A 27,599-nucleotide genomic window follows, 5' to 3' on the forward strand; every position below is an offset into this window, starting at 1 on the left:
TTGGTTTTTTTGTTTGCTGCCAAAAGTATAGTTTTAAATGTAACATAAAAGCATATAAAATTTGACCGTAAGACTAGACTAAAAAAAAAATCCCAAATCTCTTGACTTGGATTATAATGTTATCTCTTTCCTTTTTTCATTTTGCCATGCATGGAAACTAAAACAAATCAAACGTTCACAAAATCCCAATTAGCAACACTAATTTCAAAGTGTCTCTTGACAAATAATATGTGCAGATTACAAACCCAAAGATATGTTTGAAGCAGCTCTTCTAAATAGCTACATTCCTCTCTCTATATCACTACCTTGTTTCATGGAAGAAAATGTGTAAATGTGTAATGGAAATGTGTAAATGATTAAAGGATCTGTATAAACAAAGAACATTCTTAACACGCATAAGAATTATTTTGAGGACTTATTGAAAAACCAGATACCAGATGCCTAAAGCTGACCTGAGAAATGAGAGTCCTTGAGAGAGAGGTCTAGAAATTAGTATTTGAAACAAGAATTCCCCAGCTTATTGATATAGGTGTTCCACAGAACAGTCTTTAGTTAGCATTGTCATAGACACCAGGTAATCAATCCTAAACAATCTGCCTTTGTATTTTCCAAAGATGACTGTACCAATGCATACCATCCTATATGCTCTTCCTGTAAGGTGACATTGGCATCTCTTCACCAAAAGATGGGGTTTATGTTCCTTCTTCTTGAATCTGGGCAGACTTTTGGCTACAGTGGAAATGATGTTATGTGACTCCCAAGACCAATTCATAAAATGCAATACAGCTTCCACCTAATTCTCCTGGGACTCTTGTCCTTGGAATCCAGCCATCATGCTGTGAGAAAGCCAAGCAGCCACATGGAAAGGCCACATGAAGGTTTTGCAGACATAGCTCCCACTGAAGCCCCCACTGACAGCTAGGCATCGACCACCAGACATGTGAGTGAACCTTTAGATGATTCTGGTTCCCTGCTTTTTGGCCACCACAGTAGAGCAAAATCAAGGTCTCTCACCCAGCCACGGCCAAATTTCAGCTTTGTGAATAAAATTAATGTTGTCACTGTTCTAAGTCACTAAGTTGTATGGCAGTTTTTATACAGCAATAAATAACCAGAACAAATTCAAAATATTATGTGACTTCCTCAGATGAAACATAAAGCCTCAGATAAATCTTCACACATGCCAGTTTCCATTTAAGGATTTCAAATTCTATCCAGCCAGGTCTCCCCAGGTCCCAGACCTACTTGCTAGGTCTCGCTTTAGTTTATTTCGTAGACCTCTGGTTCTCAACCAGGAGTGATTTTTGCCCCTCAGGAGACCTTTGGCAGTGTCTGGACACAGTTAACTGTTGTCACGACTGGGGAGGAAATGCAATTGGCATCTAGTGGGTAAAAGCTAAGGATGTCGGTAAACACTGAGTGCACAGCACAGCGCCTCCACCCCAAAACAAAGAATTATCAAGCCTAAATAGGAGACTGAGAAACTTGCACCTAGACCTGGGCCAGCAGTGAGGTACTCCATACTTACCTGTGATTCTCTTCATTATATAGGTATGGAGTTCTCAACCAGGAGTTGAGGAAAAGGGGTGGGTGGGGGCACTAGAGTTGGAACATCAGGATTATCTGTAAAGATTTTCAACTTACACAAGTGAGTCTATGGTGCTTAAAACTGGCTACAAATTAGAATAATTTATCAGTTCTTTTCCTTTTGAAATACCAACTGTATTTAAATACCAGCTCAATCCCCAACTCTAGAGATTCTGATTCAAAAAATGCTGGAAAGGCAGTAGTATTTAAAAACTACTTAGGTGATTCTAATGTGTAGAATATTAGCCCCTTCAACTGGAGATTATGACTCCTAACTTGAGGAGAAGTATTTGCGGAGTCTAAAGAGTCAAACTGGAAAATACTTACAGGTGATTCTGTTGGCACCCCTCTTCCTCTCCCCCACTGAGAACCTTTGGCCTAAGTGCTCTCCTGAACTTACCTGCCATGTTATGGCAAGAAAAGGACCTGTGCCAGACTCTCACTTCACTCTCCTTCAGTCCCTTCTTTGGGACTGAAGCAAATCCTAAGGCTCAGTAAATGCTTCGTAGGCCAGTAAGAAGCACCATTTAGTAAATGCTGAACAGCCAATTCAAGTATAATAGGATCACTCTGCTTCACACCTCTCCACCAATAAAATCAGCTCTATTTACTAGATTTTCCATTAGAAGCCTGAGGTAGATATAAAAATATCGGTCAATATTCTTAGAATTTTACCACTTGGATGTCAAGCTACACCAAATAGTTTATACGATTTACAAAGTTCAAGATGAGACTGAAGTTGTTGATGGGATGTTATCATGCTGAGTCAGATTCATCTCCTTCTATATAGAACTTGTCTTGCCCCATCCCCCCAAAAAGCCATTAGCTAGGCAAATGCATTGTCATCTGCCTCAGATGCTAAGCAGATGAAAGTCTGCTCATTAAAAAAAATGAGTTGGGTGGAGAAGGGAAAAATGTGAAATAGGCTATTATTATACTAATTACTTTGGCAAAAATGTGTTATTTCATCATGACAATAATCTTTTCTGAACATGTTATTATTACATTTGTGGTAAAAAGAAAAAAATCAAAACTATGTTTTTCTTTTAAAAATGTATTTGTTGAAGGAAAACACCAACTGAATAAATTAAATTTCTCAATAATGATCAAGTTCTAACTTTTCTGTTTTTAATTCTTTCCCATTAAACCCAAAGCCAGAAAGAATCTTTAATGTGTTTTGTTACTTAGTAAAATTATTTTTCACCCTCCTCAAAACATAAATGTATGTGTATTTTAATATGTCCTTAAATCTTCTGTCCTTGGGCCTAAAATAGATAAGAGAAAACCAAAACAGAGTAAGGTTTTTGGAATGGGTTTTCAAGCTCTGGGATCCTTCTAAAAGAAGTTTGTATGGCAATTATGCTTTGAGTTGTTACTCCTCTCCCTTCTCTAGAGACATATTGTTAGCTATGTGGGTAAAATGAACTTTAAGTTCTTCAAACTCTTGTTATCTTTTCAGCTTGCTAGTACTCAAAAGAATACTTATAGTTTCTTAAAGGTGCTCGGCCTAATGTATTACTGAATACTTTATGTAAATAACAAAAGCTGTTGTTGCCCAGTTGTATGTACATCTTTGCTTGAGCATGTCCCTAATACTGTCTTCAGTGTCCATGATGGAGGCAATATTGTTATTTAGTTTCAGGACCTAAAACCAACTAGGCAGGATCTAGTTTCATAAAAGTATATCTGTTTTAACAGGAGAGAAGCTGTTATAATTCTAAACCACTTCCTGCAGGCTGAGTAAAACACAGAGAGAAGAGGCACAGTGGAAAGTGGTGAGGGCCAGGACACAGAACAGGTAACAGGTAATCACTATTTGGTAAAAGGAACTGTGAAAAGATTGTCAGTAATTTTACTTATGCCAAATTCCATTGGCCATAATGTAGTTCCTGCTGCATTGATATTAAATGTTTGGTTGATGCTAAGGAAATAAAGAATTGGAGGTTGGGCACTGCCCCTTTGTCCATAAGCCACTAGTGCAGGGATCACAAAATTAAATGTCCACAGGACTCAGGCATGTAACAGATACGAGCAAACCCTGTCTAGGTATATGAAAAGCAGTAACATGATTGCAGTGAAAAATGGTAATTGACTCTCAGAAAGACAACAGAGAATGGTGAAGACTGTGGCAAACTGGAGAGCCTGGGCTCCTTAGGGGGCAGCTAATATGCAGTTCCAGCTCATTGCCTTGCAGAAATGTAAGCCTAGTCATGCCTAATATTCTCATTGTTCAATAGAAGCTGAAAGTAGGATTTTATGAAATTTCTTGGTTTTAAAACATTTGGCAAAAAATCAATAATTTTTTAAACCACTCTATGGGCAGATAGTATGAGGGCCAAACAAAATGTGTTCATATTTGATTCTGAAACTTGTGTTTCACAGTCAGGAAGATCCAGGAAATCCAAGCAAATAATTAGGGGTATATTTGAGAGGAAAGGGACCTCAGCTAGCAGCAATACAAAAGCTCAACGATTAGCAAAGATGTGAAACTCAGACTAAGAAGCAATTCTCAAGTTTCTTTTGCTAATCTTGCCAAGATAGATTATGGCTATCTTAATAAAGCCAATCTCCTTTCCCTTGGCCATTTGACCTCCTTTAAAGCTAAATGTGTTAGATATTTTCCATTCACCCATCCAGTTCCCTTCTCTACCCTCTTTGTGTCCCAGGAAGCTAGCCAGTGTAGATTGCATTAAAGGGTTGCTTCCTCTCTGGCTTACACCGTGTTTGTTTGGCCCATCTGGGGCACTGACAGGAGTTTGGAGAGTAGGAAGAGATGGACATCAGGGCATTTATTTGCCCTGCTTTTTCCCTGCTGGTTCACTGATTAGCTCTTTTCTTCCCATCTGGAGGCTCTCTATTATACAGATCCTCCATGCCCTTTGTGTGTGTGTGTTTCTTGAAATACTCCCTCTTCTTGACCCTCAAGACAAGGGTCCTAAGGGTTCCCCACTGTTATAAGGCTTAGGGGACTATACCATCACTTGTTCCCTTCCATAAAACCTGCCCTGCAGGCTTCAACTACCCAGCTTAACTCTGCTTTCTATTTCCTTCTGGGAGCCTGGCTTAAGATGCCGTTTCCAAGGACACAATCATTCCCCAGGGCTGGGATCTTAACTGGGCAAAGCTTCTCGTCAAGTCCTTTAATTCTTATTTTTCTGGGTCCTTTGAAAAAGCAAAGCTGTTTGGCAAGAAGTATCAGGAGCATTGAGAATGTATCTAACCTTTGACCAAGTAACTTCACCTTGGAAATTAGTTAAGGAAAGAATCTTAAATATTTAAGAATTTGAATAAAAATTTATACAAATATGTTTATTTTTAAAGTCGTCAAAAACAATAAACAGCTCACATGCCATCTTAGGACTATGCCAAGTATCTTTTGTTTGCTCCACCAGCTTCCCACTCCACTTTTCTCTGCCCTGAGGTGCCAGCCTTTCTGGACTCCACTACCACCTGGCTTAGGGATGAGCTTTGCCAATTGTGTGTCTTGATGAGAAATCAGAGAAGGGGGAAAGAATGAAGTAGGGGTAGTTATTCTTCCTGTCCCTCCCTGAAGATGACCTCAGGCTGGCTGTGACTCTTCAACAAAGGTGACAGAACTTGTCAGGTGATATCCACACACTAAGTACTTCTGGGGTCCAGTGATGCACCCTTCTTCTGCCCTTTGAAGCCTAAGGAAAGCGACGTGTCTCCCCATGGTTTCTAACCCAAGGATACAGCACTATTACAAAACCCTATCACTATGTTTGCGAATAGCCCCTTTATTGTCAAATTCTCTTCAAATTACCCAGTTTGAGCATACCGTCTATTTCACTGCCAAGAATCTAGTGGAATCAAGGAGCATATTTAAGTACACTCATTTGGGAATAATATATAACATAGAAAGATATTCCTGAAAAATCTGTATTAACAAAACTGGTAAGTCCAGTATGAACAAAGCTACATAAAAATAAAACAAATGAAATTCACCATGAAAATGTAATACGTCCTTCACATTTTCTGTTATAAAAGCACACTACAGGGCTTCCCTGGTGGCGCAGTGGTTGAGAGTCCGCCTGCCGATGCAGGGGTCGTGGGTTCGTGCCCCGGTCCGGGAAGATACCACATGCCGCGGAGCGGCTGGGTCCATGAGCCATGGCCACTGAGCCTGCGCGTCTGGAGCCTGTGCTCCGCAACGGGAGAGGCCACAACAGTGAGAGGCCCGCGTACCGCAGAAAAAGAAACAAACAGAAAACACATTACATTTTTAATAAAAAATTTCCTTTAAAAGTTACTTAAAAGTGAAAGACACTTTAGATTATGCCTACAGGAATCCAGAAAGATGTAGAAGTGGAATTAGAAATAATTCTTGAGAATAAAGTAGGACAAAAGAGAAGGAAAAGGAGAAAAAAATGCCCAGCTGAGGAAAAAGCCTATGGAAAAAACAAGTAAAAGTGCTTGTACAAAAATCAGGATTCTGTTCTGTACAGCATGTAGATGAAGTTGAGAAGAGGGGAGAAACATGCCATTGAAAGTGGTACCCAGAATGTGATTTGGGACCAGAATATTCAGGGTTTCATAGTTGAAGCTAATGGTCTCTCTCATGGCCTGCAGAGAGGTTGGGAATGGCATAAGATGAATCATAAATGGGTTTAAGAAAAGGATAACAAGTTTATTTTTATTTTTTTTAATTTAAAATGTTTTCCCTCTTTGCACAGTTTTATTTATTTATTTTTATTGAAGTATAGTTGATTTACAATGTTGTGTTAGTTTTGGGTTGTACAGCAAAGTGATTCAGAGATATATATATATATATATATATATGTATATTATAAATATATAATATATATACATATTCTTTTTCAGATTCCTTTCCCTTATAGGTTATTACAAAGTACTGAATATAGTTTCCTGTACAGTAGCTCCTTGCTGGTTATCTATTTTACATATAGTAGTGGGCATATGTTGATCCCAAACTCCTAATTTATGCCTCCCCCGACTTGCCCCTTTGGTAACCATAAGTTTGTTTTCTGTGTCTATGGGTCTATTTCTGTTTTGTACATAAGTTCATTTGTATCACTTTTTAGATTCTAAATATTAGCAATATCATATAATATTTGTCTTTGTCTGGCTTACTTCACTTAGTATGATAATCTCTAAGGCCATCCATATTGCTACAAATACCATTATTTCATTCTTTTTTATGCCTGAGTAATATTCCATTGTATAATATATACCACATCTCCTTTACCCACTCATCTATTGATGGACATTTAGGTGGTTCCATGTCTTTGCTACTGTAAATAGTGCTGCTATGAACATTGGGGTAAACGTATCCTTTCGAATTATGGTTTTCTCCAGATATATGCCCAGGAGTGGGAGCACAGGATCATATGTTAGCTCTATTTCTAGTTTTTTAAGGAACCTCTATACTGTTCTCCATAGTGGCTGCACTAATTTACATTCCACCAACACTGTAGGAAAGTTCCTTTTTCGCCACACCCTCTCCACCATTTATTATTTGTAGACTTTTTGATGCTGGCCATTCTCATTGGTGTGAGGTGATACCTCATTGTAGCTTTGAATTGCATTTCGCTAGTAATTGGCTATGTTGAGCATCTTTTCATGTGCCTTTTGGTCATCTGTATGTCTTCTTTGGAGAAATGTCTTTTCAGATCTTCTGCCCGTTTTTTGATTGGGCTGTTTGTTTTTTTGCTTTTGAGCTGCCTGAATTGTTTATATATTTTGGAGATTAATCCTTTGTCAGTTGCATCGTTTGCAAATATTTTCTCCCATTCTGTAGGCAGTCTTGGCATTTTATTTATGGTTTCCTCTGCTGTGCAAAAGCTTTTAAGTTTCATTAGGCCCCATTTGTTTACTTTTGTTTTTATTTCCATTACTCTAGGAGGTGGATCCAAAAAGACATTGCTGCGATTTATGTCAAAGAGTGTTCTGCTATGTTTTCCTCTGGGAATTTTATAGTATCCAGTCTTACATTTAGGTCTTTAATCCATTTTGTATTTATTTTTGTATATGGTGTTAGGGAATGTTCTACTTTCATTCTTTTACACGTAGCTGTCCAGTTTTTCCAGCACCACTGATTGAAGATACTGTCTGTTCTCCCTTGTATATTCTTGCCTCCTTTGTCATAGATTAATTGACCACAGGTGTGTGAGTTTATTTCTGGGCTTTCTGTCCTGTTCTATTGATCTATATGACTGTTTTTGTGCCAGGACTATACTGTTTTGATGACTGTAGTTTTGTAGTATAGTATAAAGTCAGGGAGCCTGATTCCTCCAGCTCCATTTTCCATGCAAATGGAAAGCAAAAAAAAGCTGGAGTAGCAATACTTATATCAGACAAGATAGACTTTAAAATAAAGGCTGTTACAAGAGACAAAGAGGGACACTACATCATGATCAAGGGATCAATCCAAGAGGAAGACATAACAATTTAAATATATATGCACCCAACATAGGAGCAACTCAGTATATAAGGCAAATGTTAACAGGCATAAAAGGAGAAATTGACAGTAGCACAACAACAGTGGGGGACTTAAATATACCACTTACACCAATGGACAGATCATCTAGACAGAAAATCAATAAGGGAACACAGGCCTTAAATGACACATTAGACCAGATGAACTTAATTGATATTTATAGAGCATTCCACCTGAGAGCAGCAGAATATACATTCTTTTCAAGTGCACAGGGAACATTTTCCAGGATAGATCACATGCTGAGCCACAAAGAAAGCCTTAGTAAATTTAAGGAAATTGAAATCATATCAAGCATCTTTTCCAACCACAATGCCTATAAGATTAGAAATCAACTACAAGAAAAAAACTCCAAAATCACAAACATGAGGAGGCTAAACAATATGCTACTAAACAACCAATGGATCACTGATGAAATCAAAGAGTAAATCAAGAAATACCTAGAGACAAATGAAAATGAAAACTTGACCATCCAAAACCTATGGGATGCAGCAAAAGCAGTTCTAAGAGGGAAGTTTATAGTGATACAAGCTTACCTCAGGAATCAAGAAAAATCTCAAATAAGCAACTTAACCTTACACCTAAAGAAACCAGAGAAAGAAGAACAACAACAACAAAAAAAAAATTAGTAGAAAGAAAGAAATCATAAAGCTCAGAGCAGAAATAAATAAAATAGAGACCAAACATATAAATAAATAAATTAAAAAAGATCAATGAAACTAAAAGCTGGTTCTTTGAAAAGATAAATAAAATTGATAAACCTTTAGCCAGACTCATCAAGGAAAAAAGGGAAGGGCCCAAATCAATAAAATCAGAAATGAAAAAGAGGCATTACAACTGATACCGCAGAAATCCAAAGACCATAAGAGTGTAGTATAAGTAACTATATGCCAACAAGATGAACAAGCTAGAAGTAATGGACAAATTCTTAGAAAGGTACAATCCCCCAAGACTGAACCAGGAAGAAAGAGAAAATATGAACAGACCAATTACAAGTACTGAAATTGAACCCGTGATTTTAAAATTCCCAACAAACAAAAGTCCAGGACCAGATGGCTTCACAGGCAAATTATACCAAACATTTAGAGAAGAATTAACACCTATCCCTCTAAAACTATTTCAAAAAATTGCAGAGGAAGAAACACTTCTGAACTCATTCTATGAGGCCACCATCACCCTGATACCAAAACCAAAACCAGACAAAGATATCACAAAAAAAGAAAGTTACAGGCTGATACCACTGATGAACACAGATGCAAAAATCCTCCCCAAAATATCAGCAAACTGAATCTAAACAATGCATTACAGGGTCATACACCATGATCAAGTGGGATTTATCACAGGGATGTAAGGATTTTTCAATATCCACACATCAATCAGTGTGATACACCACATTAACAAGTTGAAGAATAAAAAACGTATGATCATCTCAATAGATGCAGAAAAAGCTTTTGATAACATTCAACATCCATTTATGATAAAAACTCTCCAGAAAGTGGGTACAGAGAAAGCATACCTCAACATAATAAAGGCCATGTATGACAAAACCACAGCTAACATCATTCTCAATGGTGAAAAGCTGAAAGCATTTCCTCTAAGATCAGGAACAAGACAAGGATGCCCACTCTAGCCACTTTTATTCAGCATAGTTTTGGAAGTCCTAGCCACAGTAATCAGATAAGAAAAAGAAATAAAAGGAATCCAAATTGGAAAAGAAGAAGTAGAACTGTCATTGTTTGCAGATGACATGATACTAAACATAGAAAACCCTAAAGATGCCTCCAGAAAACTACTAGAGCTCAATGAATTCAGTAAATTTGCAGGATACAAAAGTAATATACAGAAACTGGTTCCATTTCTACACACTAACAACAAAAGATGAGAAAGAGGAATTAAGGAAACAATCCCATTTACCATCACATCAAAAAGAATAAAATACCTAGGAATAAACCTACCTAAGGAGGCAAAAGACCTGTACTCAGAAAACTACAAACACTGATGAAAGAAACTGAAGATGACACAATCAGCTGGAAAGATATACTGTGTTCTTGGATTGGAAGAATCAATATTGTGAAACTGAGTACACTACCCAAGGCAATCTACAGATTCAACGCAATCCCTATCAAATTACCAATGGCATTTTTACAGAACTAGAACAGAAGTTTTAAAATTTGTATGGAAACACAAAGGACCCCAAATAGCCAAAGTAATTTTTAGGAAGGATAACAAGTTTAGATTTGTATTTTGGAAGGAAAACCCTCATAGCACTGTGGCAATGAGATGGCTGGGAGTTCAAGATAAGGATGAGAAAAGCCTGAACTAAGGCAGCAGTAAAGAAATAAAATAGGAAGGAAAAGACTGCAGACACTTCACTAAGGTGGGATTAATAAAATTTGTTAACTAATGAAAGACAGGGGTTATGCAGTACATATCTTTAAGAGAGAACAGTAATACCTAGGGCACACCTAAAATCATGATAATATTCTTTGCTACTTTAGCTTTAAAAAGCATTCTTCTAGTGACCAAAATATCGTTTGCATTTTTTGTTGTTGTTGTATAAGAAAAAGAAATAAAAGGAATCCAAATTGGAAAAGAAGAAGTAGAACTGTCATTGTTTGCAGATGACATGATACTAAACATAGAAAACCCTAAAGATGCCTCCAGAAAACTACTAGAGCTCAATGAATTCAGTAAATTTGCAGGATACAAAAGTAATATACAGAAACTGGTTCCATTTCTACACACTAACAACAAAAGATGAGAAAGAGGAATTAAGGAAACAATCCCATTTACCATCACATCAAAAAGAATAAAATACCTAGGAATAAACCTACCTAAGGAGGCAAAAGACCTGTACTCAGAAAACTACAAACACTGATGAAAGAAACTGAAGATGACACAATCAGCTGGAAAGATATACTGTGTTCTTGGATTGGAAGAATCAATATTGTGAAACTGAGTACACTACCCAAGGCAATCTACAGATTCAACGCAATCCCTATCAAATTACCAATGGCATTTTTACAGAACTAGAACAGAAGTTTTAAAATTTGTATGGAAACACAAAGGACCCCAAATAGCCAAAGTAATTTTTAGGAAGGATAACAAGTTTAGATTTGTATTTTGGAAGGAAAACCCTCATAGCACTGTGGCAATGAGATGGCTGGGAGTTCAAGATAAGGATGAGAAAAGCCTGAACTAAGGCAGCAGTAAAGAAATAAAATAGGAAGGAAAAGACTGCAGACACTTCACTAAGGTGGGATTAATAAAATTTGTTAACTAATGAAAGACAGGGGTTATGCAGTACATATCTTTAAGAGAGAACAGTAATACCTAGGGCACACCTAAAATCATGATAATATTCTTTGCTACTTTAGCTTTAAAAAGCATTCTTCTAGTGACCAAAATATCGTTTGCATTTTTTGTTGTTGTTGTGATTTCTATCATACTGAAATGTGTATCTTTATAAATAACTTTATTATATTTCTGAATCTTTAGGGGGCTAATTTTCCAGATATAAAATTAGTGTTTCAGATATTTTAAAGATTTATTACATGCTGTCAATGGATTGTAAGAAAGTTTGAGCCAATTTACCATTCTAAGATTAATGAGTTTCTATTTCAGCCTTCTATTGTTAGATTAAGTACTGTCATTTAAAAATTCTTCGAGCATTTAATGGGTAAAAATGGCATCTCAGTTTTTTAATTAGTATTTTTTGGATAGCTGATGGCACTGAACTGCCATGTTTTTAAGCATTTGTATTTCCTATCCTTGAATCATATGCTGATGCTTTCTGCATATATTTATCTATTGCAGACTAAATGTTTTCTTATCCATTTGTATGGACATATTCTGTGTTAAGTATTTTTACCCTTTTTTGAAATATTTATAAACACCTAAGTTTTAAAGAAATCATATCAAATTTGTTGATCTGTTCTTTTGAAATTGCATACATTATTTTTACATTTAGAAAGAACTTTTATTACCAACACCAGAAAACAATTATATGTATATAGTTTTGAAGTTTTACACTAAGCTCTTTAATCCATCATGAATGCATTTTGGTATAAAGTAAGTTTCTAGTATAAAATAGGTAAGCAACAGGATATATTCTACAGCCCATGGACATATAGCCATTATTTTGTAATAACTTCAAATGGAGTATAATATATAAAAATATTGAACCACTATGGTGTACACAGGAAACTAATATAATACTGTAAATCAACTATACTTAAAGAAAAAAAGAAAAAAAAGGCTTAGTTACAGATGGAAAAATAAAAAAATAAAATAAATTTCAAATTCATGTTGGATGTTTTCCAAATAACTCACATTGTCCCATCACTATTTATTAAATTTATTATTCTCTCTACATTGATATTCAAAGCATATCTTATGTTATATTAAATCATCATTGATAGTAGAGCCTACAGCTGAGCTATTCTATTTACCAACTCAGTCATCTTTTTTTTTTTATTATTATATATTACTCCCAAATCAGATTATAATGTCTTTGAGAAAAGGGACTGGGTTTTACTAATGCTTGTATTTTCCATAGGACCTATCACTTTACACATAGTAAACGTTCAATAAATATTGACATATCTATTAAATGAATGTTTAAATCGAATATCCTGTGCCTAATTTACAAAGAATTTCCTCACCATGTTAAAAGGTCACATTCTTCAAGGTGAAACATGAAGTAATTTTGAAATTGGAGAACAGGGCTGAGAATGGAAGCATTCCAAGTATAAAAATGCCATGTGAATTTGATTAGAATAATTTAAATTTTGTAGTGACTTCATTCTCCAGAGGCGATGTGATCATGAGAAAATACTGAGAGAATTTTAGTCGTGGGTTTACTCTGAATTACTGAAGTTCAGAAAGCCCTTTAGCTGTATAGTGATGTGCAAATCAGTCCACATACCACCATGGCTCAACAGATGAACTATGTCAATGGTGAAATGTTGTCTTTATAATGTCTGCTGATACCTTTATTTGGGAGAACCAGCTGTGGATCCTTAACATTGTTATACATTTAGAGTACTGAGCAATAAAGCAATGATATTTAAAGCATATTACATATTCATTTCCCCTCCTGACTAAGTATAAGTTTAAACATGTTAAATTTTAAATAAAAGGCAGTATTAAGTATGTTGTCCCTGTCATGTACAAATATGTGAAGCTTTCATATAGTTAGCTTTCTGTCAAACTACACAGGATGACCTCAGGCTGAAAAGATTGCGGAACAATCTTTTTGATTAAGGAGACATAAAACTAGGCTGTCATAAAGAATGCTAGGATTACAGGCTTCTATATAAAGACATGCTCACTACATCTATTAATGTGGGTAAAGAATTGTATAGTTACCAGAAAAGGAAAGTTATGTATTCAGCAAAACCAAAGATATTTGATGTTATTTTTATGACAATATGCAAGCCTTGAAATAAGTATTTATGCATTTTCAATGTTGTTTACATTGTGAAATTAAAGTAACCTAAATTACCATCCCAAAAACCCTTGGGATAATGTATGGTGAATTCTAACATGTTTCATTCTCCTTTGATTCTCATAATAATCTTACTTAGTAGTGTGTGTGTGTGTGTGTGTGTGTGTGTGTGTGTGCGTGCGCGCGTTAATAGACTTTACTTTTTATAGTAGTTTTATGTTCCCAGCAAAATTGATGGAAAAGTACAGAGTTCCCTTTTGCTCCCTACCCTCCCATATTTTGCTTCCCCCACTAACAAAACCCCATACCACAGCAGTATGCTTAAAACAATGGATGAACCTACACTGACATACCATTATCACCCAAAGTCCATAGTTTACATTAGAGTTCACTCTGGATGTTGTACATTCTATGGGTTTAACAATTGTACAATGACATATATCCACCACTGCAGTATTATACAGAGTAGTTGCACTGCTCTAAAATTCTCCTGTGCTCCATCGATTTACCCTTCCCTCCCCTCTTAACCTGGCAACCATCTTTTTCCTGTCTCCATACTTTTGCCTTTTCTAGAATATCATATAGTTGGAATCATAGAGTATGTAGCCTTTTCGCATTGCTTTCTTTTACTTAGCAACATACGTTTAAGGTTTCCCCATGTCTTTTCATGGCTTGATAGCTCAGTTCTTTTTAGTGCTGAATAATATTCCATTGTCTGGATGTACCCCCTTGTATTTACCCATTCACCTCCTGAAGGACATCCTGGTTGCTTCCAACTTTTAGCAATTATAAATAAAGCTGCCGTAAACGTCCCAAGTGCAGATTTTTGTGTGGAGATAAGTTTTCGACTCCTTTTGGTAAATACCAAAGAGTGCAAGTGATGGATTATATGGTAACAGTGTGTTTAGTTTTGTAAGAAATCACCAAACTCTTCTAAAATGGCTGCAACATTTTGCATTCCCCCCAATACTGAGTGAGGTTCCCTGTTACTCCACATCCTCACCAGCATTTGGTAGTGTCAGTGTTTGGGATTTTGGCCATTCTAATAGAAGTGTAGTAGTATCTTGTTTTAATTTGCAATTTTGGTAGCTATTTTAATTTTATCACTGTATAAATGAATAAACTCAATCTCAGTGAAGTTAAATAACTTGCCCATGATTCTACACTACTAAGTAGCAGATTAAAAATTAGTTTGTACAGATTCCAAAGCCCTTGTGCTTTTTATTCTGCAGGTTGCCTTATAGCTAGACAAGAATAAAATTCAAATTCACACACAGAGAACACCATAGAGTAGTTTCCAGGCTCATTATTACTCGTTTTAGTTTAGGTTCCTCCAGAAGAGGACCCTGAGACAAGAAAGTATCAGGGAACAGTGGAGAAAGGAAGGAGAGAAAGGCAGTGAATGAAGGATGTTTGAATACAGTTATCCCTGTGGGCAACTGCAGCTTACTCCTACAGGGAACCTAGGGAAACAGTGCTCAGTATTACTCAAAATATAGTGTGTGACAGAAACAGTCCTTGAACTGTTTAAGACGCACCCAGGAAAAAGAATATATAAAAAGTAAAAGTAAGTACTTAGAAACTTCGATAACAACTTGACATTTTTGTAACTTCCATTTTTCTTTTTTTTCCTTTTTTAAATTTATTTTATCATTCATTTTTGTCCACATTGGGTCTTTGTTGCTACGCGTGGGCTTTCTCTAGTTGCGGCGAGCGGGGGCTACTCTTCATTGTTGTGCACAGGCTTCTCATTGTGGTGGCTTCTCTTGTTGCAGAGCATGGGCTCTAGGCATGTGGGCTTCAGTAGTTGTGGGACACAAGCTCAGTAGTTGTGGCACGCGGGCTTAGTTGCTCCACGGCATGTGGGATCTTCCCGGACCATGGCTTGAACCCGTGTCCCCTGCATTGGCAGGCGGATTCTTAACCACTGTGCCACCAGGGAAGCCCCAACATCCATTTTTCTAATAATTCGTTTTATTTTTTTCCAATCCATGATGGACTGAAAATGAAAAACTGGTCCAAAAATAGTTTGAGAAGCACTAGTATGGAAGACAAGGCCCAAAGTGATTCCTTTCAAGGAGCAAGGGAGCTGGGGTATTCATACCTCACTTCCCATCAGGTCAGCCCTTGGTTGAGACAGTGTCCAGAAGTGTTCATTTCCCAGCACTTCTGCCTGGGTGGAATGAAGTGGGATGCCCAGAGGGATACATGAATGTCAACAGCAGTGTCTACTACAAACTTTGTCAATGAAAAATTTCACTAAGCTAATTAATCTAAACATCATCACATCTCTATAATCATACTGATAATGAGTTAAAGGCTAACTAAGCATTAATTTGCTACGTGCTATATATAGAAGGATAACAGAAAGCTAGAATTTGACTATGCACAGATAAAATGTTTCATTCAAAAGCACCCATGAAAATAACTAATACTGCCAACCAAAGCATTGGTTAGTGAGTAGGGTAGCTAAATTAAAGCTACATCATTACCTAAAATTCAACTGCAATGCAAAGCAGTAGTCCATGGAATTCAGGATATGTGAGTAATGAGCATCTGTCACTTTACAGGGCTTCCTTCATCAACCTAAGATAATTTTGTGTCATCTTGTTGGAAAATAGTATTTTATTTTCCACTAAGGAAGCCAAAGGCAAGAAGAGCTCCTCCTTCCTTCTCTCCACTCCCAGAAAGCCAGGGGACTGGCATGTGATGAAAGTTCTGAAAATTAGATATTCTCAACCAGGATTCTGAATCTTAAGCAAGTGGTCCAAAGATGAAAGGATGATTAGAGAGCATTCTTATTTTTTGGAGACTTACTGCTACTGCTTACGCCTTCCTTGGTTTCTGGCCTTATTTAATCCTGGTCTCTCAGCCTCCTGCTAATTCTGTGAGCTCCCAATTTCCTTCCAATAGTTTCCTCTTTTTACTTAATGACAGTACAGTCTGACTCTTACTTGAAACCAAAAGTCTTCACTGATATGAGGTGGTGATGAAGAATGAGAGCTCTGATTCATGCTTGCTCAGTAATTCTCTTGAAGAAGTGAGGTCAGTCTCTTCATCAACCTAGTTTTTAAGTTTCCACATTTCTACAGTAGTATTAGTTCAGCAGTGTGCTTTATGTAAAATTAGTCTGTGAGATGTTCTCTGAATAAAGGATTCCTCCTTTGGAGAATCCAGTTGCATGTTAGCCTTTTTAAGTTCCTAAAAAATTGTCCAGCAAAGGATTTAACTTAACTTTAACCCGGCATTTCCTAAACTTAATCATGGAAGTCTTATTTCTGAAAATATTAACATCTCACACAGTTATTCATCCATAGAATACCTTGGAAAGAGGCATTGGCTCCAGCAGTTCATTTTTCTTTGACTTTGCACCTGACACTGGAGTTTATCACTAAGCACACATGAGGCCTTTGAGGAGTCTCTGCATTAATCCATTATGGCAGGGGTTCTTAAACCACAGTAAATGAAGAAGTATTTGAGAAGTCAGTAATAATGCATATTGCTGGAAATCACACCAAATCTACGAATTCAGAATCTCCTGGAATAGAGTAAGGAATCACTCTACAGGTGACTATGTTGTAGGCAGTCCTCAGTTCACAGTATGAGGAACACTACTTTCTGTAAAGTACCTCCTGAACCTCCTGATGGCTTACATTCTTTATCATTGGAAGAATCTAGAAGTCATAGTCATAATACTATATCCCACTGGCTTGATCATTCAGATCATTCATCTCCTAAAAGCTGTAGATGAAGCAAGTTCGTAGACAACTTGTGAACATCAGCTTAAAACCTCTCTATAAAACTTTGAAAATCTCTGATCCAACTTCAGAAAGATACAATATTAAAATGTGAATATGGTTTTAGCTGTAACTATGGGGTCAATAACTTGGACAAAATCTACTTAAAGGTTGAACACACACTAAAAGGAGCAGTCAGTCTCTCAGATGTCTCTCTCACTCCTGTTAACTGTCAATAGCTTATTCATTTCTCACCATAAACTATTAGTGAGAAATCAAGGTTAAAGGAGTAGTAGGTCAGAAACTTAAGTCATCCAATTTTATGACTTATTAGCAACTAAAAGATTCTGATGATAGGAAGGCTGAAATAAATAGCTAAAATGTTATTTTTAGACTATCTGTGAATTTCACTTGCTCTCATTAACACAAATGATGAAAAATCACCTGTCAGAAATTTCAAAGCAAGACAGCAGAACACGAAAGAAACAAAAATTACTCAAGTCACCATCTTCTGGAACATTTTTTCTCTGTTAGAATTCTTCAGGTAATATATGAAGAGAATAATACTACATTTCTTCACAATATCCTGTACATTTTCTTACAGGAAAAAGGACGAGTTGTGGTGACATTTTTGTTGTTGTTGTTGGAAACAAGCAAACTTTTTGCTCCTGGGCCACTAGTTATATTTACTGTTAGAAATCCTCACAGATGATTTGGAAGATTCAGGAGAATTCCCTTTTGTCTTTGCAATACAGCCCCAAATGTATAGATAATTTGTTAGTAAATAATTTGCAATCATAGTCTCACAGCTGCAATATTCTCTTATTTTATTTTGATAATCAGAATTATAACCTCTTTGCAACTGGGGAGTGACAATATATGGAGGTGTGCTTATTCTTCAACATCTCCATAAAACTGGTATACTGACATATATTTCCATGGGCTTCATATAACACAACACAGAATTCTTTCTTTCCAAATTCTTTCTTTCCAAAGAATTTCTTTCCAAATTCTTTCTTTCCAAATTCTTTCTTTCCAAAGGGCTTCAAAATTTACAAGCTTACCGATTTACAAGCTTTGTTTTATTCCTCTTGCTACACAGTTGTTTTGGCTTAGTATATAGAATATATCAACATCTAACAATATAGAGTTTAAGAAATTTGTACATACCTTATCATATTTCACAAAGTTACTTTCATTATTATTTGCATAAATTTATTTTATTTAATATTGTAACTTCCATTTACATTTCCAACACTAAGAATTAGAATTAAAAATGTCATGAAACTCTGATGTGATAGTCACTCAACAATGCAGAGTGTACTTACACATATATCCTTATAGGGATTATGGATTGACCTTTCTTCTTTATTGTAGCACTGCACTGTCTCAAGGGTGGCTGCATTCCTTAGGGCTGTGAACTAATCTCTGGAGAATACACATGCTGCCTCACTGAAGAGTCACTAATCAAAGCCTGAATGTGTTCCTTTTGTGTTCAAATTTCAAATCCTCATCCCCACTCCATCCATTTTTCAGGATCCTTCCTTTAAGACCACCGAAAGCAAAACTATAGCTGTTCAAACTTGGAACTAAGGAAAGAAAACAAAAAATGAAGCTGGGCTGGATTTAATTTTATGTAGAGTACATTGCCAAGAGTGGAATTATGTTTACAAGCATCAGTTTTTTCAGGTTTGGGTCATTCATTTGGTCTCTCAAAAGGAACTGCTTTGTAGATCCAGGGCACTTGTAATTTTCCACCTGCGTTCCTGGTTTGCTTAGCTAATCCTGTGGGCCCCAACGTGCAGTCCACACCTGAAAAGGGGGAGTTTTTAATGTCGTGGTTTATTAACCAGGTACTTTCCATTCACTAACAATTAGAAAACAGAAAGAAAGAAAAAAAAAGAGCGAGAAAGCCTCCTACTTGTTTTTTTACTCCAAATATGGAGATGGAAACTATTAAACAAATAAGGAGGGAAACTCCCGCATATTTCACCTTGACCTGGCTGGAATGCTCTGATGCCTGTAAGAGGCGGTGCTCTATGAAAGAGATGGGCAGGCTGCTAGTGGAAAAATGAGAGGTCAGACTTTACCACGGGGAACCTCTCCTGCCCCTAGAGGAAAAAGAGAACCATCAGCCTGTGTCTCCGATTGGAAACAGCGCCTTGTTTTCAATCCGGGGGACTGGGTTCCCTCCCTCGACGTAACGTCGTAGGAATGGGACCCAAGAAGGCGCGCGGCTTCCCCGACAGTTGCCGGGCTTAACACCCGCTCCAGGCTTGAACCGATATTTCTGAGCTGCCAACAGGCAGAACGGCCCTCCCACCTCCTCTCTTTAGTCTCACTCTTCTGCTCCGCCGCCCTTTGTAACTTCTTTGTTCCGTTTATTTGGAAGGTGACGCTTAAGGTCAAAAGATCCACCGTGACTGGCAAAAGCCCAGAGCCACCACCAGACCCTGGGAAGAGCAGGGCTGTCCACCTCAGGGCAGAGGCTCGGAGTGGAGAAGGAGCCGTGAGAAATTTCAGCTGCAACTCCGGGTACAGCCCCTGCGGACCGGCCCAACTCTCCAAGGGTTGGGGAGACGACGAACGGTCTCGGGGTGGGGCAAAGGGTGAGCTCCGAACTCTGCCAGCAAAGTGGGCAGTGCTCACCAGCGAAACAGAGGGTGTTGGGGGGCGGGGAAAGGTGCCTGGACTCCACGTAGTCTGTGGCAGCTGCCGAGCAGTGAGTATCTCCCAACAAAGGAACGCGCAGCTTCGGGGTCAGAGGCTGGGGTTTGCGCACAGCTGCCAGTCTTGCTGAGCTAGTCTCCGCGCCACCTAGGCGAGCGTTGGGATGTAGGGATTCGGAGAGAAGGGGTAAAGAGAACACGGTGTGAGATTCCTGCTGCGCGGCTACGCATCAGGAGTTCTTGTGAACGATGGGAATGGCAACTCTCAGAGCCAAGGGGAGGAAAAAGAGCTGGAGTGAGCAAAACAAAGAGCGAGTGTGGGCCGCGGTGACTTCATGCCTCACCAATGTCCCGCCCACGCTGCTCCGAGCTGTTGCTGCAGCCCGAGCCTCCCCGGCAAGGAACTCTGTAGCGTGGGGCGGTTTCCTAGCAACTCGCAGCCCGAACGCGCCTAGCTAGCCGCACTTTGGGAGCCCCAACCCTCCCTCCCCACCCCAGCGGGGCCGGGGCAGGACCATTCCTCCCCCGCCCCTCGCCAGCCTCGCCTCCTTCTCATCCTCTCCGGGGTGCATCCCAGAGCGCGACAGCTGTCCCGGCTCTGGACGGCGGGACGCCTGAGCAGCACACTGGAGCCAAAAGGACGAGGGCACGAAGCACTCGCCCCCGTGAAGCCAGGCTCCTGCACCCCTGGGGGACCTCTCCTCCTGCGCTCGCGGCCGTGCGCTCCACTCCCGGTCAAGCAGGGAGCTGCGATGCCTCACTCGGTGTCCGCGGGCGCCGGCGGGGGCTTCTAGGGCGCTCCGGGGCCGCCTCCCCCTGCTGCTGGCACATCAAGCTTCCTCCCTCGCCAACCAGGACGCTGCCTCTTCGACTTTGCTCGCTGCTCAGCTGACGAGGCTGCAAAGTTGCAATTAAGTGAAGTTGGCTTCCCTGCCCACCTGTGGAAGAAGCTCGACCTCACTGATGCGCCATCGACTTTTTCCCCTTCGGCCTCGCCAGCGTCCCCTCCCACAGAAGCAGCATCACCCACTGAATGTACATTAGGCTGGTTTTTCCCCCCAGCTTCGGGCTTTGTTTGGGTTTGATTGTGTTTGGCTCTTCGCTAAGCTGATTTATGCAGCAGAAGCCCCATCGGCTGGAGAGAGACAAAAGCTCTTTTCTTTGTCCCAGAGCGGGCTGCGGAGCCTTTGCTCGCGTCGCCGCCCCGGGCCTTTGGCCGTCAGAGGAGGTGCTTCTCGCGGAGATCGCGGGACCGGCCGTGCGGAGCTGGGAGGGCCGCGGGGGCCCTGAAATGCCGAGCTGTGCCCAGGCCGCCGTACCTGCATCGTTTGCTCCGAGCCGCGGGGTCCGCCTGCCGGGCCTGCTGGAAACATCCTAGCAACACTTGGCACTTCGCGCCCGGTAGCGCGAGCGCGCATCCGGTTAGCAGCCAGGCGGCGGGCGCGGTGCAGTGCGGGCTGCTTTGCATTATGTGCCGCTCGGCCCTGGCTTTTTTTACTGCCACATTAGTCTGCCTGCAAAACTGCAGGCCAGGTCCTGCCCCATTCCTCCGGGCGGCCTGGGTGTTTTCAGTTGTTCTTGGACTGGGCCAAAGTGGTAAGTTGTTTTGTTTTCTTTTGTTTTCTTCCCTTCCTCAAAGGTCTTGGGCTGTCACGAAGAGCATCCCGGCCAGGTAAGCGGCCCGGTGACAGCCTCCATCTGCAGAGAACTTCAGAAGGGTGGGTGTGTGGCGCCGTTCTCCATTGCAGGTGGCCCGAGGGAGGCCAGGTGTCAAGCGTTTCCTCCCTAGAGGGACAGGAATAACTGATTACCTGAGGAGACCCTGTGTGTTGCTGAGGGAGGCAGTAATAGCATGGAAGTTTGGGAGGGTGGTGGGCCGTATTTACAGAAGCCCGTTTAGGGGTTCTGCCCCGTCCTTGAAGGCATCCTCCTTGAAGGCATCCTCCTTGAAGGCATCCTTGAAGATGCTCCCTATCTTTCTAGTATGTGGGTCCACTAACCCCTAGCTTGCATTTGATTCAAGCCTGAGGACAAATTGGTATAATGAGAGTGAGCGTTCTGTTTTTGAGTCCATGAAAGAAAAGGATAGCTGCACACAAGTTTCCTCTACCATAGTGCTCAGCTTGAACGACTTAAACATATATGAAGAATATTCTTGCTTTAAGTCACTGTTTTTTCAGCTCAAGAAACAATTCCTAGCTAACTGATCCCTCAGTGAGATCAATCCTTGAGACCGAGACCCTGAGACAGAACCCGAGAGCAGGATTGACAACTTTCAGTCCAGGCAAGACATTTTGTCAGAACTACCTGATTTGGAGAGGATACTTCTTTATATAGGATATTGTCCCCTCATTTTACAAATCACAAAGAGAAGCTCAAGTCAAATAGTGTATGAAAAGGTGCTTTGGCACTTGTGAATTAGATGCAAATTTAAGGTGGCAGTACTGGATTGTTAGCAAACAGTAAGACATAAAGTAAGTGATAATAATAATCATGAATTTAGGATGAGTTCTTATTGGTATTAAATGTAGGCCAAATATTTATTTTTGCCAATGCAATGATTATTGCCATACTTTTTGGAACATGTTTACTTTATCTGTGTTTGGTCATTGAGACTTAAATTCTATTAGAGCCTTTCTCTGGCCTCTCCTATTGAAGGAGAGTTGTAATTGTTCTGTATACTAAAATGTTCTCCTATGCTTTGAATTGATGAGCCAAATTTCTGCCTGAACCTAATTAAAACCATCAAGTCAAAACCTTATAAATAAGGGTTTATAATGGAAACATGCTAGCTTCACTTATTGGTTGCATACACAGCTGTCTAATATTTGTTTCCAAAGAAGATTTATCCAACTGTGTGAAATGAGAGCAGTTAGAGTTAATTTTATCTTGTGGCTCTTTTTTTGGCTTATAAGTTGATTTCAAAATAAGTGAAACTTAAGGCAAAGGAAAAAGTAACATTATCAATTATCGGTTAAGTGACACCACTGAGCATAACTCCATCCTGTGTCAATAAGTGACAAAGTATTTTTCTGGATTTAGTAAATACATACATACGCACATACACTAGTAAGATGACCAAAACTCGTGTCAACACAGTATATTTTGTTCCCAATACTTAGGCAAAAGAAAAAGTGCTACTTGCCCCCAGATTTTGCTAGTAATTGTGAGTTTTTAAAACATATTCATTGTGTTTGTAAAGATTAGTCAAGTTCTCGTGTAATAGCATTGTATTTCCATCCAGTGACTGTAGCTGATTTGAAGCAAATATTATGAATGAGCTCTCTTGCACCTGCAGTTGTGAAAAGGGAATGCTTATCTGAAATCAGAACAAGGCATCCTTTTCCTAGTCTCTGTCAATATACAAAGATTTCTGATGTATACTGGTTTGCACTGCAGTTAAAAACATGCAAAAAATTTAAATTATAGCCAGTACAACTCAGAAAATTAGAGATCAGCGTAAACTGTTGTACTTTTGTGATATAGCTACAAGTCTCAAATTATATGTCTTCACAGTACAAATTAGATGCTTAAAGCAGAATAGGAATTTAGGTATCACTTACAAAGGAAATCTTGTTCCCTTGCTCAGTAGTTTACACCAAGGAAATGTTGAGGGCAATAAAGCCATACAAAAGAAACCATAAACGGCACAAGTTTGGGTTTAATTTTTGAAGTAGAATTTACAGGTCCCAAATACACAGTGGACTTTTAATAATGAATATATAGTGAGAAAGGGGGATGTTATTAATAAAATCTGAACATTATTCTGATCTAGAAAAAAAATTATTGGAGTTTGTTTTTCAACTTTCCTTGGTGGAAATTACCGACAATCAGAGAAACAATAACACTATAAAATGGTTAATGAGTAACTGGAAAACACTAGAGAATACCTTATGGTTAATATTTGAAGAGCTAATGTATTACCACTGCTGTTTCTACATTTGCTAGTTTTGAAAGGCTAAACATCTTTTTAACCTAAATTTTTATATAGCAATATAAGAGTGACAAATTTCAGAAACTACCATTTCTTTTCAGAAAGTGGTAACTATTGTGCTGAAATTTCACCTTCTGTGCATAATCAACTATTTATTCTTTTACATAACAATCAACTGGATTAGCATTGTTTTATAAGTGTAGTATATTACCTCAGAACATGTTTTATAGAATAAGTTTCAGAATTCTTTATGCTTACCTAAAGTGAGAGGATATTTAAGAGAACCAACACTTCATTTTTAAAAATCCAGTTTTCCAAATTATTTGCACAATAAGCATAAAAATTAATTCTATCTTAAAGCAACTGAGATACTTTCCAATAAAAAAGCTTGTACTGTATATGAAAAGGCTATGTTTGTGCTGTATATTTTCAAATCTTACCAGCAAAGTAGGTGATATGATTTGAAAAATGACATAAAAATTCCTGTGCCCCTGAACAGTTCTTTCACCTGTTACCAAATTATCAAAAATTTCACCATTTAATGGATTTCTTTGGATTAAGCATGGTACTGACACTATGTTTCTTCTAATTTTTAACTTTATATTACGGACATTTTCAAACACACAAAGAAGAAGAAAGAATGGTGTAAGGAATCACCACAGACCCATCACCCAGCTTCATCAACTATCAACTGAAGCCCAACTTCTTTCATGTCTTCCCCCACGCATTTCATTTCCTTCCCCCAACAAGACTATTTTGAAGCAAATGTCTCATGTCATTTTGTCCTAAAATATATCAGTAAATCAAAATACTACTGGAGGAGAAGCACGCTTCATTAATTCCCATAACACGAATTTTTTTAGCTAAAATTTAGGGCCACAAGAACGTCCACTATCTTTAAAGGGAGGAATGCGGAAGTGAGGGAGGCAAGCAAAGGCAAAGACAGTTTCAAGTATTTGCTTCTCAGTGGTTCTATTATATAGCTCCATTAAAAATATTCTTTAAAAAGTATGCATGCATATGAAAAAGAAAAAATACAGACAAATGTAATTACTTTATTCCAGTGGAATCACAGCAAGTATACCTTGTTTGAGTTTCAGTTTTAAGGAATGTTCCCCCGTCTCTTGCATCATCAGTTTTCTCCTCTCTACTAGATCATTTACAGCATATGCATATCCATACATGCTGTAATAGCTCTCATCTTCTATTTCTGTCTCCTTTGTAGCAAAAATTCTTGAAAGAGTTGTCCATATTTACTGTCTCCAATTCTCCTCACCTTCTCTTTTAATCCATTGCTCAGGATTTCTTTACCATCCCTGAAGTTACACCACTCTGTTAAGATCAGTGACCTTCCTATTGTCAATCCGATGGTCAGTTCATAGTCTTCATCCTTCTTGAACTACCATCTGTCGGCGAGTTGACACTGTTGATCACTCCCACCTTTGAAACACTTCTTTCCTTGGCTTCCTGGACCCACATTCTCTTGGTTTAAGCTCCTTCTCCATCCCTGATGTTGGTTCTTTCTCATGTCCCAACCTCCAAATATAGGAGTGGCCCAGGATTCAGCCCTCAGATGTTCTCTTCTAGATATATACTGGGTCTCAGGTGGACTGATCAGGTCTTGGGTATTAAATACCATTTCTATGCTGACAGCTCCAGTCCTGCCCTCTCATCTCATCTCCAGAGGGTCTAGCAAACTGCCTATTCAACATCTCCACTGTATGTCTAAAGGCAAAGTTAACCCTAACATAGTCAAAACCAAACTTCCAATTTTCTCCCTCAGGTTTGCTCCTTTCACACACTTATTCATCCAGTAAGCGATGTCAGTCTTCCAGTAGTTTGGGATAACACTTTGGCAGCACCCTTGATTTCTCTGTTTCTCCCACATTCCATGGTCAGTTCACCACCTCAATTGCCTAAAAAGCTGATTTTGCTGTGATTTTCTTTCGTCCACTCAGAGTTGATAAAAGTTGAATTAATACCATAACTTTTTTTTTTAAGTATAGGATATCTTCAAGTGGTAGAGCCATATATAGCACTCTGAAGAATAAGAGGACTGACCAGGTAGAAAAAGATCTTAGAATAATATTAACCAGCTGATATTTTTTTAAATGTATGTTTAAGTCTTAAAGATATATTATTTATTCATGAATATATATACCTATTAAGCTAATTAAGCCTTGATTGGACTGAAAACAAAATTAGTTAGTAACTTTAATAAAACAAGGGAAGTCAGAGGATATAGTTTAGAAGAGAAAGGGACACTATTGAATAGGATTTAATGTAGACAGTTAACAAGCTAATCCGTTTTCAGTCCAATTTGATATTTTTATGAGACATAAGAAATAACATGATATAGCAAAAATATATTGCCTTTTCAATTTTCCTGTACTCCATTTTGAATGAACCTTCCTTGAAGCAAATAAAGTATTTGAGATAATCTGGTCTGTGTTGTTTAACAGCCTTTTCTGCCCCACCGCTAAATTAGATTTATCCAGGTATAGTTTATGTTAAATTTTCACTTTGTTCACCACTCCTCTCCCCCAGGGCCATTCTATTGATCACTAGATGGATCTCAGAGGGTACAGTTTTTATCTAAAGTTCTTTAAACTTTAATAAATGGGGCCTGATATGCAGAGACCATCCAGTTTTCTTAAAAAGTAATAAACTGTTTGCCTTGTGATATAGTCTTTCTCTTGTTTGTACTTATTAAGCAAAGATGCTCAAAGCATCCTCTTTGAAAGTGCCTGTTGTATAGCATTCTCAGTCATTTAAATGATGTCTTTTCACTGGTTTGATAGGTCTCAGTGATAGGTCTCAATGAGTAACTTATATAAAAATTATGTTATTTTTGATATTATTGAATCTTACCTTAACAAAGTGACATAAGGAAATAGTCTTTTTATATGTTCATTGAATGACCTGACAACATTCATAACCAATCCTGTATTGTTTATGCTCAGTCATTCTTGGTCCTCAGAACTCTAGTCCCTGTTGCAGCCCAAGTCTACACATTTAGAGCAGTTTTGCCAGCATGAGGACTGTGAGGCCCTATGTATCTTCTCCAGTTATATATGAAATGTATTCTGTAAGCTATTTATTGATTATAAAAGAAGCCATAGAAAAAATATTTTATGCTTATGCATATTGCATTTTATTAAATTGAACAATTAAATACTGAGCTTCTTAAGTAGGTGACCTAACTGCTAATCTCTAAAAATGTAACTTTTCCAGTTGTATCCTAAAGATGTCATGTAAGTATGGCTTCTATATGTAGTGGAAAGAAAGTGCAATGCTCATGTAATTTCACAAACAACTGGGTAGCTCTCTCTCTGTGCCATGCACTGATATAGATGATTTACCACATTAATTTAACCTTCATACTAACACTATGAGAGAGGTAGAATTGTTATGCCTGTTATAGAAATGAGGAAACTGAAGCACAGAGGAGATAAGTAACTCACTGAAAATCACCTAGCTAGTAAGTAGAAAAGATGGGATTTGAACTCGGTTATGCTGCCTCATACTTGATTTAAAAAGTTTCTAGATGTTGAAGTTATACATTCAGTGTGACTGTCAGATAGAGGACCTTCATGAGGAGGCCCATGGCATATTTGGAAAAAGGCCTTTCATTCATCCCCTTTCTTAATTGTTGGTGTGCCGAGGTGAATTGTGGTGGAAATCTGGGTGTTTCAGGGTTGTCCAGGAGGCAAGGAAACCATGGCCATAGGTAACATGCATGCGAGAG

General features: G+C 38.5%; 1 protein-coding gene across 3 annotated transcripts in view; it reads left to right on the plus strand.

Annotated features, from left to right (window-relative positions):
• The first annotated feature begins 20,460 nt into the window (after positions 1-20,460).
• Positions 20,461-27,599, plus strand: part of ITGB8 (integrin subunit beta 8) — a 94,190-nt gene continuing 87,051 nt past the window's right edge. For all 3 annotated transcript variants that reach the window (XM_024738450.1, XM_024738452.1, XM_024738451.1), the window contains exon 1: positions 20,461-21,513. In XM_024738450.1, the coding sequence (XP_024594218.1) occupies positions 21,387-21,513 (127 nt within the window). In that variant the 5' untranslated portion in view covers positions 20,461-21,386. The remainder of the gene's footprint in view (positions 21,514-27,599) is intronic.

This window comes from Neophocaena asiaeorientalis, unplaced genomic scaffold (assembly GCF_003031525.2).
Source record: "Neophocaena asiaeorientalis asiaeorientalis breed wild unplaced genomic scaffold, Neophocaena_asiaeorientalis_V1.1 scaffold89, whole genome shotgun sequence".
NCBI lineage: Eukaryota > Metazoa > Chordata > Mammalia > Artiodactyla > Phocoenidae > Neophocaena > Neophocaena asiaeorientalis.